General features: G+C 44.7%; 1 protein-coding gene across 1 annotated transcript in view; it reads right to left on the reverse strand.

Moving 5' to 3' along the window:
- TSPAN7 (tetraspanin 7) overlaps window positions 1-18600 on the reverse strand; it is a 92819-nt gene that overhangs the window by 15234 nt on the left and 58985 nt on the right. Inside the window, exons 2-3 of the mRNA XM_027886010.1 lie at window positions 3117-3305; window positions 812-886 (exon numbers count right to left, since the gene is read on the reverse strand). Of these exons, the coding sequence (XP_027741811.1) occupies window positions 812-886; window positions 3117-3305 (264 nt within the window). The remainder of the gene's footprint in view (window positions 1-811; window positions 887-3116; window positions 3306-18600) is intronic.

The raw sequence follows: 18600 nt of genomic DNA on the forward strand, positions 1-18600 counted from the left end.
CTGGTGTTTCAGAACTAAGTTAAAAACAATCCACCACTTGCAAGGGTAGACACCAGAAAAGCCTATAGCAACAGAAATCTGATGTCAAAAGGGGAGACTAGGAAACCAGTTAATACAAAGAGAAGAGACAAGGAGGGCCTCTGGGGTTGTTCTGGTTCAGTACTTGTGGCATGTAGGTCCATGAACTTAAAGTCAGAGATAGACCTGATTATGTGGATAAAGCAGAAGTGCTACTACAAATCTAGACCATCATGCTTCTTTAAAGCTTCTTCCTGCCCCAGTTTCCAACCTCCCTCTACTTCTAAGCTCTCCTTAGTCTCAGGATAGAAAGAAAATCCCATCCCACTCCCTCTCTGTCCTCCCCTGCCCCCCCGTCTGCCCCCTCACAAAAAAGGAAAAGATTTACAAAACGTGAAGTCTGGTCAGATGCAGAAATGCCCTCTGCCTTACATAGAACAGCACTTGCCTGGCTGAAGAAGCTGTGTTTATGAAAAGAATTTAATCTATCCTGCAGACCTCAGCATATGTAAAAGAGTAAAGAAGATCTTACATGAGGGACACAGAAAACCCGATAGCTCCAGAGTAAATCATCAGTCAGCTGAGGGCAAGAGCTTTGGCTAAATCCCTTCATTTGGAATCGCATCGGTTTTTAAGAGCTGTACATGTTATTGTTGCACATCAACCACATCCCTGGAGATGTGTTTGGAGCCGCCAAGCTCAGCGACCGACACATTCTCCACGGTCCAGAGAACTCAGCAGCTCCTGCCCAGGGAGGCACAGCCATATGCAAACTCAGCACATTTCCACCTACCTCATGGCGAAACACAAACCCTGAAATGCCAGCCACTAGCTCAGCCAGGAACACCAGGGACAAGAACATGGCATACTGAAAAGGCAGGAGGCAAGAGAAGTCAGAGCATGACAGGCTTTTTGTCTTTGCACAGATATTATCACATAAAATTTAACCTTCCAGTATAGGAACCCCCAAAGTTATTAAGAAAGCAAAGGTCTTTCGGAGGAGATACATAGGTTATTACCTGAATGTAATGTATGTGTTTATATACAACTCAAAATACTTATTGTTTAATTACTGTCTTTTCTGACATTTCTGTTCCCACATTTCTTCGCATTCTCATATAAATTAAAACACACTCACATGCCAAAGATGTATCCAAATCATTCAGGTTTTGATCTTGCAAAAAGGAATTCAAACAGACCCCTCATGCTTGCCTGGTGCTCTGCTAAGGTAAATAGGCTTTCCCAGGTGTTTCAGTTCATGGTAATCTATCTCCCTGCTAGACTGGGGTTTGCTGCCTGATTCCTGAAGTTTCTCCAATGAATGAACTGAAACATTGACTTCACTGGAAATATTCTCACAGTAATGAGAATCACAGAGGAATGAGACGTATATTTCAAATACTTTGCTGAGCCAAGGTCCATGTTTGGCTTTAGGAGCAGCATTTGGATCTGGAGCTAAATAAACTTTGAAAACAGTGCTTTCAGTGTAGACACTCAACAACTAATAAAACTATATTTAAGCAGAAATAAAGAAGGTAAAGAAAAAATGCAAAGTGGGATGGTAAAATTTGAAGTTGGGCCTTAATCCTCTGGACGGAAAATTACATTACTCCACATGCTAATAACAGTTAATTAAAAAAGGAAACATTTTAAATTAAATTCAGTCCTAGCAGGATTTAGTGGAGGGAGGTAAATTCTGTTTTACTGAAAGGCTACTGGGGAAGGGAGGATAGCAGTGAAGGCAGAACTAGAAAAAAAAACAACAAAGTCTCCAATTAATGCAGCTGTCAAATCACTGTCCAGGAGAGAAAAAAAAGTTTAGAAATATTTCTTATGCGTACAATGAAAATAAACCCATGTGCTTGGGACAGCAGTTACCCTTAAGAAAGTTACATGACTTACAGAGCCTGATTTCCCATGGATTTGTAACACCATTCACCTCTATCTCCTTCCCATCTGTACTGCAGTAACTCCAACAAGCCTATACACATGCCTTGACAACAGATCACCAGCAAGAGACAGCAGTGGCGCACCTACAGCAGCATCACCTACTTGCCAGCTGGCCACCAGATCTGCTGACAGATCTGCAGCTGCTACCTCTCCCCTACTCCTCCCCTGCCATCATTTGAGGAAATTACCTCTCTTAAAGGTTTGGTTTTGGTTTTGTGTGTGTTTTTTTGTTTTGTTTTGTTTTTTTAATTATTAAATACAGTTTAAACTGGAGAAGAATCAGGCCATCTCCTTAGAAAATCAGCCCCAAAACATTGTAGCAAGAGATGCATTGTACTATCAGGGTCCTTTTCACTAGTTCAGTACTCTGCAAGTGTTCTGTTCAGTCTTTCAAACCATTACACATGTAGGATTTTGCTCCTGAATATTCCGAGAAACACAGCTTATCATATAGGTTTGTTTACACTGTAGTTATTTGGCACTTTAAGGTAGGCTGAAAAATTCAGAACAGAGAAACTTGTATAGAGAGAGGCTAAAGTGGACTGGGGAACAACTGCTTCACCTCTCCTCAGTGCACCTTTATCCCCTGCTGCTTTTGAGATGAGGCCAGACATACTAAACATCACTTTGTTTTCTGGGGCTGACTTGTTCTATCCTTGTGAGAGTTAGGAGAAAAAGAAAGGCTGGCATGCTTTTCCCCTATAACTAATTTTTCCATAATTTCACATCAAGTACTAAACTGACCCCTCAAAATATGGTTCAAAAGAATTTCCCATTTACGATGCTTTGGACATTTTAAAGATCGTAAATACGCTTATCTATCTGGCTCACAGAAAAACACAATGATTGCTGAATGACTCACAGGGCAATTCAGCAGCAGCATTCCACCCTGCTCCAAACAACACTTGGGCCTATAAGCCATGTGGTAGCAGATTTCAGTAATGTTCAATTAACAACTGGTTTTGGCAAAGACTCTTTCCCCTCTTCGTCCAAAAGGCACATATGTTAAACATTAAGATCAATAAAATGTAGCTTATGCGCCTAAATAAAACTACATCAACATCTGGTAAACCCAGGCAGGAGGTGTGGGGAATCCTAATTCACCAACAAAACCTCTCCCCCTCTTCAAGGCACTTTGGCATGCTCACCAGTTTCAGCATCCATGGGCTGCCACGACAAGTGGCAAAGCAGCCGAAAAGCCCGAAGACGATGATCGTGGTACCCGTCCCGATGAGCACGTAGGGGGCATTGGTGGAGTTCTCAGCAATGAGAGAGATGTATGTGCCGAGGGTGAGCTTGCCCCAGACGCCGACTGCGAGGAGGATAACGCCTGTGATCTGCAGAGAAAAGTGGGAAAGGTGTCAGGAGCGACCAGGAAAGGCGCCCAAGTTCAGTACACAGGAATCCCGAAGAGATTCACTGGTGCTGTTGTGTTGGCAAAAGGAAACTTCAGGACTTTTACTAACACCAGGGGGATGGACAGACAAAATTAAATTCCGGCATCTGGAGATGTTAGGACTGTCACTGAAGGACAAACACCTAAGACTAATCACTGCAAAGCTGACGGTTGCCAAGGGAGGATGCAGTGAACCACCTGCAGGACCAGGCTCCCTGCTCCTACAGCACACTGAGAGAGATGCCCATTTCCAGCACTCTTACCAAAGAAAACAAATCACTGCTGCCACCTCACATTTCCTGAGTTTTGCCACAAAAACTGCCTGAACCTCAAAAACATGCCTCCTGATGTCCTGTCCTTAATGCCAAAGTTTCAGGAATACGAACACCCCTTGCTGTGTGTTACTCTGGCAAGTGAGCCTTCCATGGCCTACGCAGCAAGTGACTCCCCCGGGCTGTGCAGAAGCTGTGACACAGGGTGGGAGAACACCAGTGGGCTCTGGGAGCACCCGGCCTCTTGCCCGAGACACACAAGCAGAGGCTGCCATTTCACAGGGCACTATTCTCTTGTGAGCACCTTTATACTGCTGTGAAATCTTGAAATTCAACACCATTACACCAGGGTTGCCCTGCAGTTCTTCATGCAGGAGATCCTTGTTCACAGTTATATTGCACCTAAAAACTCCCAGCTGAGCTACGTTTTAAGATCTTTCATGTACTTTTCATACAGGTTGATGCGAAATAATTCAGGGAAAAACTCCTTGAAGATAAAAAAAAAAAAAAAGGAAAACTGCTTTTTGGCTTTTTTGCCTAGGCTGGCTCAAAAAGGACTATGCAGAGTGCACTGCCCACATGCCTTTCTGCCATCCTGCTGCTCAGCACCAGCAGGCAAAGGAGCCCCTCCTCTCCTCAACCTGTGTCTGCAGCAGTGGGTGTTGCTCTGGTGCAGCACTTCCACCTCTCTGGAGAGGGAACTGCATTCAGCAAAGCTGCTGAATAATCAGAGCCACCTAAGGAAAACACCAGGAGGAGGGATGGTACAAAATGGATACTCTGAAGAAAGACACAGAGGGAGAGATGCAGGGAAAAGAAGAAATAACAAAAATAGATGGGATAAATAGAGAAACAGAATAAGAGAAGATCAAGCAGACAAAAGCAAATGAACTTGTCTTCAGAGAGAGGAGATCCTTTCTGTATCAGAGAAATCAATCTCACCTGGCAATTTCCACACTTCCCAGCTCATCTGCTTCCTTCCCCCATGGCTCCCAGAGCTCTAGGGAACATGTGCCCCCACCTGGCTCCCACTCGGAGCCCACCAGAGTGCAGCACTGCCACAGAAACCCATCATGTTCTTCTGCCTCACTGAGTGCTGCTCCCCCCAGCCCGTACCGGCATTTCTGTAGCACCTTTGGGACAGGACTAGCAGAGACTTCTGCTCTCCTGCCCACGGTGGGGACAGGAATAAATCCAACTCTTGTCCATCTTTCAGGGCAACTGCGTGAAAAGTGCTGATTCTTTGCTTTTGAACCCCACTAACTAACAGCTGAATGTCTAAAAACTCACTGAGTAGCCTACCTACCCACGGACATCAAATGCCCCCACCAAGGCTAGTCCCATCCATACACAACACTGCTGGCACCTCTCTCCTTCTTCTTTCTAACAAAAGCTTTTTCAGAAGGTGCAGATTAATCAGTAAAATCTGAAAGCAAGCTGCAGGGGACTGGGAAATCTACTGAATAACTTTTGGTTTCTCGCCTCCAGTTCCACAAAGGGCTGGTTTCTGTGCCTGAGCTGCTGAAAGTTTTACCACTGTCCCCAGGGAGGCGTAAAAGCAGCCTTCACTGCCAAAATGAACAAGCAGCTTCACATATGAAAGAGAACTCAAGTCTTGTAATAAAAACCATTTTTAGTTGGCTGTTTGAAACAATTACTAACCCTTTACTATGTGCTTTAGGAGTTTGGTTTCCCCCTGTCTCAGGGGGGAGCCTATTCAATTTATGGCACACACAGATTTTGGAAAAAAGGAGGAAAGCCTCTCAGTGGTTTATTCCCCTTCTGCTTCTTAATAGAGCTCTGATTTAAAGGGATTTGAGGAAATCCCTCAGTTTGTTGGGAGGTCTAAACCCCCAAGTGCAAGCTTGGCACCGTGCAGAGGGGATGGGATGTTTCCATAAAGACACACTACAGATGCACCTCAGGTTGCAGCAGTACTGGCTGGAATTTTGCTTGCGAAGAGGAAAAACCAGAAGACTACAAACCTTTTCATGACCTTTATTTAGCAGAGCACAAGCAGGGGTATGACTAATGCCTACCTCCACCCCAAGGCAAACATTTCCTTATTTTCAAGACACACTTTTCGTCCCTATCTCTCTGTTCCATCACACAGTCAAGGGAACGATGAATGTACTGGGTCTCTGGTTTGGTTTGGTTTGTAGATTTTTCTTTGAAAGCAGGAAAGACATGGGCAGACAGAAGACCAGGATAGGGCTGGCATGAGAACAAGGTAGCAGGAATAAACGCATCTTTCTCTTACTCTATCTCCTTCATTTGACCCCAAATGACCACACCAGCCAGATCCTGTGACCTGTGGGTCAGACCCAATAGCTGCAAAAGCAGGGTGATGTGGGTCCTCTTGCATCTGAAAGTTCTAAAAGGAAACTCAGAGCACCTCCTCCAATGCAAAATCCCTCCCCAGTCTTCCCTATTCCCTTCCCACTGTGAAGTTCCCATTCAGGCCACGATCGTACAATTCAGTGGCAAAAGGGAAAATGATCAGGCAGATGGATAGATGGATATGATCAATACATCTTCTGCTGGAAACACATAAAGTATTTCAGATATTTGGGCAGTCAGAGGAGAGTGACTACCAACCTTTTGACTTTTAGAATCCCCCTGAGCCAAGAGTTACCACCCAGAGCAACTTTATTTATAAACACCTGCAGCAACCAGCACACGTGGAGCAAGAGAGCAGCAGTCCCACTCCACCAGTGAAACTCTGACTTCCTATGGCCCCTGCAAGAATTAGGATTCTTCCTGGAAACGGTATGACAACTACAGGCTATGACAAAAGAGTGTCACAACCCCACTCCAGATCCTCAGCAGACATAGAAGAAATGAACTGGCAGCTGCAGAGCCCACGTTGCCCTGAGTTAGACATCTGGGGTGGTACAGAGAAACAAGCATTAGCAAAGGAAAGAAAAAAGATGTTTGCTTCTAAAACGCAGCTGCCAGAGACATCCTGCCCAAATGCAAGGAGCTGTGGGAGAACTGTAGTAGTTCTAGTAGAACACTAGCTGCTCTATGGAGGGCTGGGATCCCATTCCCCTTCCAGCTCCCAGGGGGCAGAAATGTCAGAGCATCCCCCTGAGCCTCAGCCCCGTTTTATACCACCGGCTGTGACAAGCACGATGGGATGAAGGCAGGCTTGGCTTTTACCACCTCCCTCAAGTATCTCTGACTCTGTGGTGGCAGGATTAATTAAGCCCATGGAGCAACTTTCAGGGGCTCACAGCTGCATCAGGAAGCTTTGCTCTCTCACTGCTGCTGCTGGGACCTCGATGTTGATACCTTGCTATCCTGCAAGATCTCTAAGTGTCCCCTTTGTCACAGCACTGGACCCTACAGGTGATGGAGGGGCTGAGGTAGAGCCATACACGCTGAACACAACCAGAGCCAGGCAGGTGAAACACACCCTCTGTGCTTATGGATGTAAAAGTCACAGTGTGAAGGGGAAAAGAGAAGTGGTGATTATTACACGATGAGATTATTCAGCTTTTTGTGCCATCCTGTCCTCTGATGTGCTTGATGCAAAACAAAGAGAAAAACACCCCAAAATACCAGGTTTCAAGGCCTGCCACAAACTTACCCAATGCTTTGATTCAGAAAAAAACTCTGAAGTTTGCCTTGGACTTCATACAAGCCTTGGTTTAAGCAGTAACAGCCCACATCTGGACAAAACAGCCAAAGCACATATCCATTTCCAAACAGACAACATCACTAGAGAGAGGTTCCTGCTAGCAGCAAGGGTGGGCCTGGTTTATCCATGCTTAGGGCCAGTTCCTAAAATCATAACAAGCCCCAGAAACTCAGACAGATTTCATGTCCACAAATGGGCTTGCCAGTGATTTCTGCTGGTTTTGGTCTGCTCTTTTTCATACTTGCAAACTGTCCCACCCCCACACTATTTTGATGGATTTCCCCTGCAACTTGTGTTTCTTTTCTGTGCCGTTTCTCCAGTCATCAACATTATTAGAAAGCTGTTTCATCCTGGATTTTATCAAGGGTAGATCACGTCTCCCTTACAAAATCCACTGCAGTGCAAGCCCCTGGACTCATGTTTCCTCAACGAAGAAACCCGAGATGTAGCATTCCATAAAACATTATTAGGCCTGCCCTTCATTTAGGTCAAACATTTTAAAGGTTAAAAAACCCCCAGTGGAGGAGATATCCAAGTAGGGCAAGGACTATAAAGACTACACACAACTAGAAATTGCATTGTTTAGCACTAGCAGGTCTCACATTTCATTGTGTCTGGGCTCAGGCTCGGCAAACACACCCCAGAAGCCCTTGAGTGACGAGATGGCAGGAAATGAAGCAGGTGGGCCACCTGGATATTTTCTAAGAAAAACTCAGCTGAAATCAAGATGTTCCCACGGAATGTTTTAATCTACATGAATTGGATTGTTCTGTCTTTAAAAAAAAAAAAAATCTGTGAAGAAAAATCCCTCAACCAGCTCTACCCCCTTGCTCTGGCCACGTGCATCAGGTCCAAACTTCACTGGCCACCCAAGAGCTGTTATACTCCCCTGCTCCTTCCCATCTAACAGCTCTGTGTATCTCACATGTACTCTGTGTAACACTGCATTGGGTTTGTTTGGCAAGGTTTTGGTAGTGGGGAGGCTACAGGGATGGCTTCTGTGAGAAGCTGCCAGAAGCTTCTCCCATGTCCAACAGAGCCAGTGCCAGCTGGCTCCAGACAGATCCACCACTGGCCAAGGCTGGGCCCATCAGGGATGGTGGGAGCACCTCAGGGATAACATATTAAAGAAGGGAGGGGGAGAAAACAGCTGCACAATCGCAGCCAAAGAGAGGAGTGAGAATATGTGAGAGCAACAGCCCTGCAGACACCAAGATTGGTGAAGCAGGAGGAGGAGAAGATGCTCCAGGTGCCAGAGCAGAGATTCTCCTGCTGCCTGTGGTGCAGATCATGGTGAGGCAGCTGTGCCCCTGGAGGTCCATGGTGGAGCAGAGATCCACCTGCAGCCTGTGGAGAAACCCCAAGCCAGAGCAGGGGACGCCTGAAGGAGGCTGTGACCCTGTGGGCAGCCTGCACTGGAGCAGGCTCCTGGCAGGACCTGTGGACCCATGAAGAGAGGAGCCCACACCGCAGCAAGTTTGCTGGAAGCACCTGTGACCCTGTGGGGGACCCACGCTGGAGCAGTTAGTGAAGAACTGCAGCCCATGAGAAGGACTCACATTGGAGCAGTTCGTGGAGGACTGCCTCCCCTGCAAGGGACTCTGTGCTGGAGCAGGGATAGAGTGTGAGGAGCCCTGCCCCCGAGGAGGAAGGAGCAGCAGGGCCAACGTGTGATGAACTGTCTGCAGCCCCATCCCCCGTCCCGCTGCGTTGCTGGGAGGAGGAAGCATTAAAACTGAGAGTAAAAGTTGAGCCCAGGCAGAGGGGAGAGGTGGAAGGAAGATGTTTTCACAACTTGGTTTTATTTTCTCATTATCTATTCTGATTTGATTGGTAATAAATCAAACTAATTTCCCTAGGTCAAGTCTGTTTTGCCTGTGACAGTAACTGCTGAGTGATCTCTCCCTGTCCTCGACCCAACACATGAACCTTTCATTATATTTTCTCCCCCCATTCAGCTGGGGAGAGCAGTGGGCACCTGGCATCCAGCCAGGGTCAACCCACCATGATCACACATTTACTCTCTCATCTGAATGAATTGGGGACTGTCAGCAGGACAGCAAGGCATGGACCACCAAAGCATCTCTCCTTGCTTTGTCCTGCCTCTCCTCCAGCATGGTATCACAGGCACATCCCCACCAGCTGCTGACTTCAGTCAAATGCAGGCTTTCTGCTCTTTTGCCTTCCTTCAGCATTGCCACAGATGCTTCCAATGTTTTCTGCAATATTGCTTTCACTTCTGGAGCTGATTGGATGTGGTGAAAAAATTCACATGCTATAGGCAGGCAGGCAGAAACACAACCAAATTGAATCTTAGCTCTAACTTCACTTTTCCATTTAACCATCTGCTTTTAAGATATGGCCAACAGTATTAATAAAAGGATAGGTGCTGCAGCTTTGTAGGAGACAGGGAGAGCAGTATCCTGATAGGGCTGGGCATTGCTGAAATCAGAACTAATGCTAAACACACATAGTTTCTCAATAAAGGGCAACAGAAAAATGCATGTGAATTTTTCAATTAGTGAATCTTTTAATAGTGCTGGGACAAAGATTAAATTATTAAATCCCTTCTAGACAACAGCAATGAAATACGTGGAAAAGAGTATTCAGAGAATAACTTCTGAAATTGCACTGTCTTCAATTCTGCCAGAATTAGGCAGGAAAACACCACCTACCTCTTTAAACTGGATGCATGGCACATCCTAACAGAGTCTGTTGTCTTCATACCCCAAAACCCACAGAGCATCGGTGGCATGATATAAAGGAAGCTGCTGCTGTAGTCTGAGATGGGAGATATGAAAGCTACTACACCTCACATCCACAGAGATTTAAGACTAATTTAAACCCTAATTTATACACAGGACTTCCATATGGAGCATTTAAAGTTTATCAATTACAGAGGTGAAGATAAATGTGCAGCAGTAATTGCTGGTTTATTTGTCTACATAATTCATGTCCTCCTCTTCATTACTAATGTCAGCTATTGACATTAGTAATGAAGAGGAGGACAAAGCTCTGGCAAAATAAAACTTGGAACCCAGTCCTGATTGATATGGAGCACACAGCAATCCCTACTGCTTCCAAAAGCAGCAGGAAAAGCTCATCATGTCCCTGAACTGGTTCTTCATCAGCAGAACTGAGATGCAGCAGGGAACGCCCATTAATCAGGATCTCACTGTAGGTAACATTTTTCTATTTTATTTTGTATTTGCAACCTTGCTAAATGAAGGTAAAATGTGTACAACTTCAAAAGAAATTAAAAGCAGCAGCAAAGAGACAAGGAAAATAACCATGTTGTTGATATATTCAGCGTCTCAATTCCAATACTACCTTTTCCCAACAGCAGCCTCCCTAAATTTTGGTAGGGGTACGCTGTCTCTCTGCACAGCTCTGCTGGAAAATCTCGTCCTCAAAGAGGCTGGAGAAAGTCTGTACGTAAAATGGATGAAGGTAGGGGAAGGCAGAGGAGAACTAACACAATCCATCTTGAAGCTGAAAGGCCTAGTGATAGGTTTAGCAGGCTGTGAGGAAATGAAAGAGGACCAAAGCTCACAGCTAATTAGATCTTCCAGACATTTCCCCAAAGGAGGGAAACTTTTCACAAGGAAAACGTCCGACCTTGACAGCATCCAGAACAAACCCTGCGTTAAAAGCATGTCCAGAGAGACTTAAAAATAACTGGCCTACCTCTAAAAATTTTATAACTTTCTCAAAATAGGAAACGGATCACATTCAAAATGTTCTTGCTTTACAGCTGTCAAGCCCTGGGAGTGGCTGGCTTTGAATCTTCTGCCTCAGCCTCTGGGCTCTCATCAGGCAGGCAGGCGACTAAAACAAATACAAATCTTCTTTTGCACTTCAGTGTCAGCTCTTCACAGGCAGGGGCAAAGCAGTGAGATACAATGGAACATGGAAATGCATGTAAGCCAGCAACACACCTGAACTCGCTGTGCTCACATCTGATGATCTTGACTACACCTGCAAACCCAGCCTGGGTCATGTTTGCACAGGATTGACCTCTGCTGGAGTGAAAAAGAAACGAAGATGCCATGAGCTGCACCTCTGGAAGAAAGCAACTCTTTCATGTCTTTTTTTTCTTCCTTTTTCTTTTAATTTTAAATATGCTATAATCATACTCTACTCAGTGAAAACTCTACTAAAGAAAAAGTTGTAAGCCAATAAATAACCATTTCCATTCCCTTTGCAAACTGAGAGATGGCCTGTAAAGGTCACTGTGTTAGGAGAAAACACTTTCCATGGCCATTCTGGTATGTAACTGCTCTAGTGTCTTCTAGTTCCTGATTTCAACATTTCTTAATACATTCTCCCAGTACCTAATATGATTATTTTTGTCCCCCTGCTCTTCTAACTCAGGCCCATCCCTCCTCTTCTTCTCCTTTACAGCCAGCTTCCCATCTAAATAAGATGGGAATATCTAAATAATTTTCCTAAGAAAAACAGCCAAAAGCATTTAAAGAAAAAAAATGCTGTAATAATAAATTTTTTAGATTGCATTCCTTTCTGTGATCCTTGGCCTGTCTCACCTGGGTAGGCTGCCAGGCGTTGGGTTCAGGATTTTCTCTTCCTATTGCAAGTGTGGGATGCCCAGCACAACAAGCCTTGCTTCGTCCCTTCGCCCCAGCAATCTATTTGAGTTATGATCCCTGCTGTTCAGCATCCATCTAGTGGTAGCTTCTGTCACAAAACTGATTATCCACCACAGCTCTTGTTGTTTCTGTCCAAAACTGAGATTCATGTGTATTTAAAACTACTGGCCCATGTCCTCCCTGCAGAAACCATCACCGGGGCAAACCAGCACATGCAAACCACAGCAAAGGGGATGCTCTCATGTCACCACGGGGTCAGAGCTGAGTATCTAGTGCACCCAAGTCAGGGGATAACCACCAGACCTGCCCTAAAAATACAGAGGAGGAGGTTTTGATTAGACACACTGAAATCAAGCTTAGCAGCCTGTTCTTGCACAGCTCCTTTCTGTAAGGTAGACTACTATTTCCCTTTTAAAAATATTTTTATGGTTCAGTGCTTCTCCTTGCTCGGTGGGGCGCTACTACAAGTACATGAATAGTTGTCCTGAGTGAGCTGCCATCAGATTAAGGTCCTCAGAGTTCAAATTGTAGTGCTGGTAAAAAGGAAAAAATTATGACAAGAAAGTAAAATACTGACTCAGATGCCGAAGTGAATACCAATACCAAGTTACCATGGAGCTGATGTGGCTACTCACCACCAACTCTGTAGACAACACTAATCCCTAACTTTAACATTGCCTCTATCAACTATGAGGAAGTAGAGTTAAATGATCTCTGAAAGGAAGGTCATTTTATGAACAATCCACGTGTTTCCCAGCACTCAACCCATTCATACAGCAACCACACACCAAGGTCTAACAGCACATTCCTTGCAGGCTGAGGCAGAAATGACAACCAGGGTTGTGTCACTTACTCTGTAGGGAAAACAGAATTAAACTCGCATAGAGGTGAGTGCAACCTTCTCCTTGAAACCAGGAGAAGAGGCCAGTGATCGTTTAAGGAACAGCAGGGAAGAAAACATCAGAGTAATTTTGTTTGCTGCAGGATGAAGAATTGGATATGGCCCAAGAAGTCCTAAGAACACTAACAAGGACTGCAGTGGGGGGAACAACACAACACAAGAGATTGAAAACCACCTTGAAGCATTCCTCAAAACTAATAATTTCTTCCCAATACAGTGGCAAATACCTATTCTTAGAGAGTTTTCCTGTAAGGAAATAATTAATTACATTCCACTTGTGGGAACATTCAGGAAGAATAAGGTCATTTGGGACCTGACCTCTAGACTAAGACCATGTAAATAATGAATGGTTATAAGAAACAGCCGTATTCTTATGCTGAAGATTCAGCTGTATTACACCTTGCATTTAGAGAAAAAAAGTGGAAATCTTAGTAAAATTAAGTTCTTTATCATGAGAATTACACCTATTTTTATGTAAGACACTCCATTAAATGAGAGAAAATATTCTGTTTTACAGTTTAGTCACCAGTGGCTCTATTAATTGATGTATCTTTTAAGTCAGCTGCAGACAAAAATGTGGTCATCTCCAGATAAAAATAAAATGAAAAAAAAAATACATTTCTGCTGGGAATTTTCAGACCTAATTTCTCGAAACGTAGCTTTAAATATGCATGACTGAACGTCTGAGGGAAAAGAACTTACAGAGTGGAGACATCAAAAGCGGCATCCCACTCTGCAAGCTAAAGCACATAATTAGAGAAAGGAGGTGCCTGCAGCCCCCGGCACTGGCTTGTGGCGCACACCCGGAGCCAGCGGCCACCCGCTCTTCCCAAATACTGATTCGCCCCACAGCTCCTACACATGGCAGTTGTGGCCACTTGTGAAGAAGCTGCACGGTGATTTGTGGCCACCAGAAGAAAAAACAGACTAGTGTGTGTGTGTGTGGGGGGGTAAGACTGCTTTAGACTGAGCTTTGCAGGGGCACAGGTTGTTTCCAGAGAGCGGCTGAATGGCTTTGGATTCAACCTGCTCAGCAGCTGGACCCCTCTGCGGAGATGCAGCCTCCTCTGGGCAGGACCAGGAACCTCAGGGAACCTGTTTGTCCAAGCCACGATGGAAGTGGGACTGGGCCTCACCTCCCCTCACCCACACCTCCTCTGCTGAGAGGTCAGAGAGAGCAAACAGTCACACCCTCCCTTGCCACAAAGCTCAGTTTTCAAGGGCCAGCAAAGGCTAAAGGCTAAAAGCGCACTCCTAACTAGAGAAACAGTGGTTGTTTTGAAGGTACTACAGAGAATAGAAGGAACTAACTGATCATCAGCAAACTGATGTACCCAGAGAATATTTACCTGCAGGGCTTAAAAGGTTTTGGAAGCTTAAATGCAGCAGCTGTCCCCCATACTCGCACTTTCAAATCCCTGCAGTAGCAATACACAAAGATGACAGCACTGTTGTTTACACAGTATGACGTAGCTTGACCTCCAACTTTTTTTTAAAAGAGTTCTCCAATTTTATGCAGATATGAGACTCCAAAAGATAAAAAAGGCAAGATAAAGACTAGAAACAGGAAAGTATTTAAATGCTTTATTGCCTCTTAAATGCTCTTGTTGTTTGTTTGCCTCCTAATAAATCAATGCAAAATCTAAACTTCTATAATCCCAACATGAACAAAGTAAAGGAGCAAAATGCAGCACTCTGAAAAATAGCTTCTAGTGCTATCCATGAGACTAACACTATGTTCCAAGCCCATGCTGGCACAAGTATGAGTTAGACTTCAGTTGAAGGACTCTCTTGTACCTCAGGACTGACCAGGGTAGAGAAGACTGAGAGAGACCTCAGTGAAGGAATTTTGGTAATTTCAGCAGATGAGTCAGCACAGGAATTCCTCCCTGCACATGTTAACAGTCTTCAGACACGTAGCAGCAAACTATAGCATAAGCCCAAGTGAATCATCACATCTTCAACTCTCAACAGGAATGAAACAAAAATCAGAACATGCAGTGAGCACAGTGACCACGTGGTGCAGTTCATCCAGCTCTAGAGAGGAAGAAAATACGATGTGTGCATCCTGAGTCAAATGCACAAAGAAAAACCACGCTCTCTTGCACCAGCACACAAGTTGGATGACAGCAGACACCACAGAAGTTGTCAGAGTACATGCAGTCAGCAAGACTCTGCAAAATAGCTCTGGAGGGGAGCTGCTGCAATGCAGTTTAGGAGAGGAAGCTCCTCAAGGGAACTGTTGCATCTTACCCATCTAACACACGTGCTTAGTCAGCAGGTGGAAAAGGTATTCTCCAGTGCACCATCACCAGAATGTGCCCAGGGGGCAAAGGCAGCAACCAGGCCTGTTGGGCATTCAAACTCTTGGGCAGATGCAGAGCAGTATCAGTTCATTTCCATCCTTAGTTAGGCACTAGCCTGCCACTGTCCATATGGATATTATATTTCTCTAATTATGACTTCGCTGATCTTACACAGCTTCTTCTGAGTACAATGAGAGGCAGTAATGACACCCACAGCAGCACAAGACCCAGCGTGATGTCTTGCTTTGCTGGCTCTGGGAACTGGAAGAAAAGCAGAGCTATCACAGTTTGTTTATCTGCTGGCCTTGCAAAGTTGGGATTTAGCAGTAAGAAAACTTGAAAAGAATTAAAAGGAGATTTACAAGCTCATTAGTCACCGCACACAACAGGAGTGGTGTGAAACTCCCTCAGAACCATTTTGTATTCAAGCAACTACAGTCCTAATAACCTTCAGAAAAAGCTGAATATGTCACTGAGGTGTGCAGTAATAGATATGCAATGAAATTCTATAGGTATCAGATACAAGGTCATGTTGCTGGGACCAATTCCAGCAGTTTCAAGCTCCTATATTTGCAAATAATAGTGGAGGAAAAAGACTCCTGTATGCCCGCCGACCACGATGAGGAACCACTCATGGCATACACAAGAGAGGAAAAAGGCACATGCAACCCATTGGTGCACTTCCAAAGGCAAGGAATTTCCAGAAGGGGCTGTGCAGCGGCTGCCACTGCCCCAGGCACTGGTGAGCACCATCCACAACTCTCTTATGCAGCCTGCAGTGGGTGTAAATTCCGTCATCCCCATTCAAGAAAGGTGAGGAGATACTGCAACAGGTACATGGAAAGACTCCTGGGGTGATGAGGCAAAGGAGAGCCTCTGTAGCAGGAGGCGGGACACGTGGCTTTCAAAGCCTTGCATGAAGTGGGAGGAGGAGGGGTGAGGGGATATAAACCTGCCTGTTAAGGGGATTACACACCAAGGACAAGAGAGAGCTGTTTAAGCCACAGGACAGCTGAGCTGGGAACAAAGCTGGCCGTGAATGCACTTAGGGAGGAAATGAGAGCAATGAGGTTGGGAGCAGCTTCCTCCTCCTCTGAGCAGAGAGAGGTGGGAGGGAAGGAGGTGAAGCCGGCAACATAACCCCAGCCTGCAAAAGATGACAGCTGGGCAGCTTTCATCCCTTCACCACGGGAGAGGGGCTGCTGGGCAGCAGCACAAGTGCAGAGCTGGGGGGTCCCACTAAGTACCTAATTGGGTAGAGCCTGTGAAGAGGAAGGTGGAGGCCAGGGTGGATCCGAGCTTCCATCTGTGCAGTGCCAGGCTGCCTCTGCCAAAGAGGTCATCAGCTGCAGCATTAACGTCAGTTCAGTCCATCCAAAAATCAGCTTGGGAGCACATGTAATGATAAGGGGTTTGTTTAAAGTTTAACAAGGATTATATTACTGCAACCAAACCTCTAATGTACCGATCCCTTTTTATGGAAAATCACTGGCTATTTACAATCGCCTAATCATACTCAGAATGAGCTGAGAACTGCCGTTCTTACTGTGGGACTGCTGCGGATTTGTTTGTTTGTTTGCTTTTGAGAAGGACACATTTTTTTCAAAATTAAGACTTCTGGTTTCCTTTTGTTCTTTAGCATGAGCCATGTTTTCCTCTCCAGCTCTTCCAGGCACCATGCTCCAGTGGTCTCTGGTCTGCTTTTGGAAGCAGTGCACTCATGGTGCATCCCCACTCTGTTGCTGTACAGCCCACGTGGGCCATCAAGAGAAAGTGAATGTCCTCGTTTCAGTGTACCCAAGCCAGTCCTTCAAAACCAGTGATGCTCTCCATAATCTATCTGCTCTTACCACACCTTGGCTACTGCTCCTCCTCCCCAAACACAGGCAACTCAGTCAAGGAGGCAAAAGAGGTAACTGAACAAGGGTAAGGGTGGCAAAAGCATGGTTTGTTCTGCTCTAAAATAACCAAGTTTTGCCCAGTCAAGGTCCATCACTCTGTCTCTGTGTCCACATGACAGTTTTCATGCTGCTTTATTGTTCATTTGTGTACAGATCTGGTTTTCACATGTCACTCCTGCTAAAACAGCCAAAGTCAAAGCCAGAAGTCACTTTCAATATTCAAATGATTTTTTGAGAGAGAGGAAGGAAATATCTGCCCCAAATTCCAACAAGAAGGCATTCCCATGGATCATGGTGTGCAGATGCTCTGTGAACTCTCCTGCACTGCTGGGAGATGGATTTAATAACCGAAGTTGTTCTCTTGATTCCAATCCTCCTGGCAGCTAAAAGGAGGAGAAAGAAGGAGGATGAAATTCAAATTTGTCAGTTCATCCAGAGCTCACACAGTAGACAGACACAATGTGCTGCCAATAACTAACTCCTAAAAGTTTTTTAAAAAGTGTAAGTGCATTTTTATAACACACAATCCTTAAAATCAGTACCTGCCTACAGATAAATCAGACACAACACCCCTGAAAAAAACATGTGGATGTTGGGGCCTTCTGTGCGAGATCAGCTGCCAGATAAAGTGACCACCAACTCCCTTCACTGCAAGTTTAGCAGGGATGCAATAATTTATCTGCAAGCAAGTTGGATATTCCAGGAGGTGATGCTCTGCTCTGCGTGTGTGAAGCTATGAGATCAGATTATCCTTATCCTCAGTGGAAAAAAAGACGTCTGCCCCAGAAGCTGGCTGGAAGAAAGGGCAAGTGATGAGATGGCAGCTTCAGTGAACTGCAGAAAAGAAGCTATAATTCCCTAATATGCTCATAGCTTTTAATACAGGGTTGCAGTGAACTGGCCTTGTAGTATATACCATCTTATTAAAATACAAATATTGCCAAGAATAAAAATTCAAAACAATCACCTCCTACACCATAGATTATAAATATTATTTCAAAATAGTTTATGACCTGTAACCATTCACCAAAAATCCCTGGATAAAATCAAAGGAAACAACTGATTTGTGTTTTATATTTCTTTACATTTACATATACTGATGCTGAAATGGTTGAGATACAGGAGTGCCTGCTTGAGGGTATTGTACTTGTGTATGTGTCTGAAAATAAAGGCATATTCCTCACATATGAGCTTGGTTTTGCTACACTTTAGAACTGCTTAATTAAAATACTGAGATCTTTGAGTGTGAATGACTGTATGTGTTTTCATGGGAAAAGAAAAAAAAGTTTTTTATCTAGGCTGGACTCAAACTGCTATATTCCAGCTGAAACAAAACCAAAAGAAGTCAGCCAGAGGAGGAACAAAACTAAAAAGTTTCGACCCAGATGTTTGGTTCTTAAAAAAAAAAAACAACAACAACACAACACAAACCAAAACAAACCTTTAAAAAATACCAGATAATCACAATACCAAGTGACACTACTGGATTGCTGATAACACACATGTAACTATGCTGCTGGTACTTTAATGCCCTTTTGAAACACAAACTAACCTGCAGCTCTATCCACCATCAGGATGGTGAGGGCATCAGGAAAGCTTTCCAGCC

The sequence above is a fragment of the Empidonax traillii genome, unplaced genomic scaffold (genome assembly GCF_003031625.1).
Source record: "Empidonax traillii isolate 1590-97213 ecotype Southwest subspecies unplaced genomic scaffold, ASM303162v1 scaffold1:size7828297, whole genome shotgun sequence".
NCBI lineage: Eukaryota > Metazoa > Chordata > Aves > Passeriformes > Tyrannidae > Empidonax > Empidonax traillii.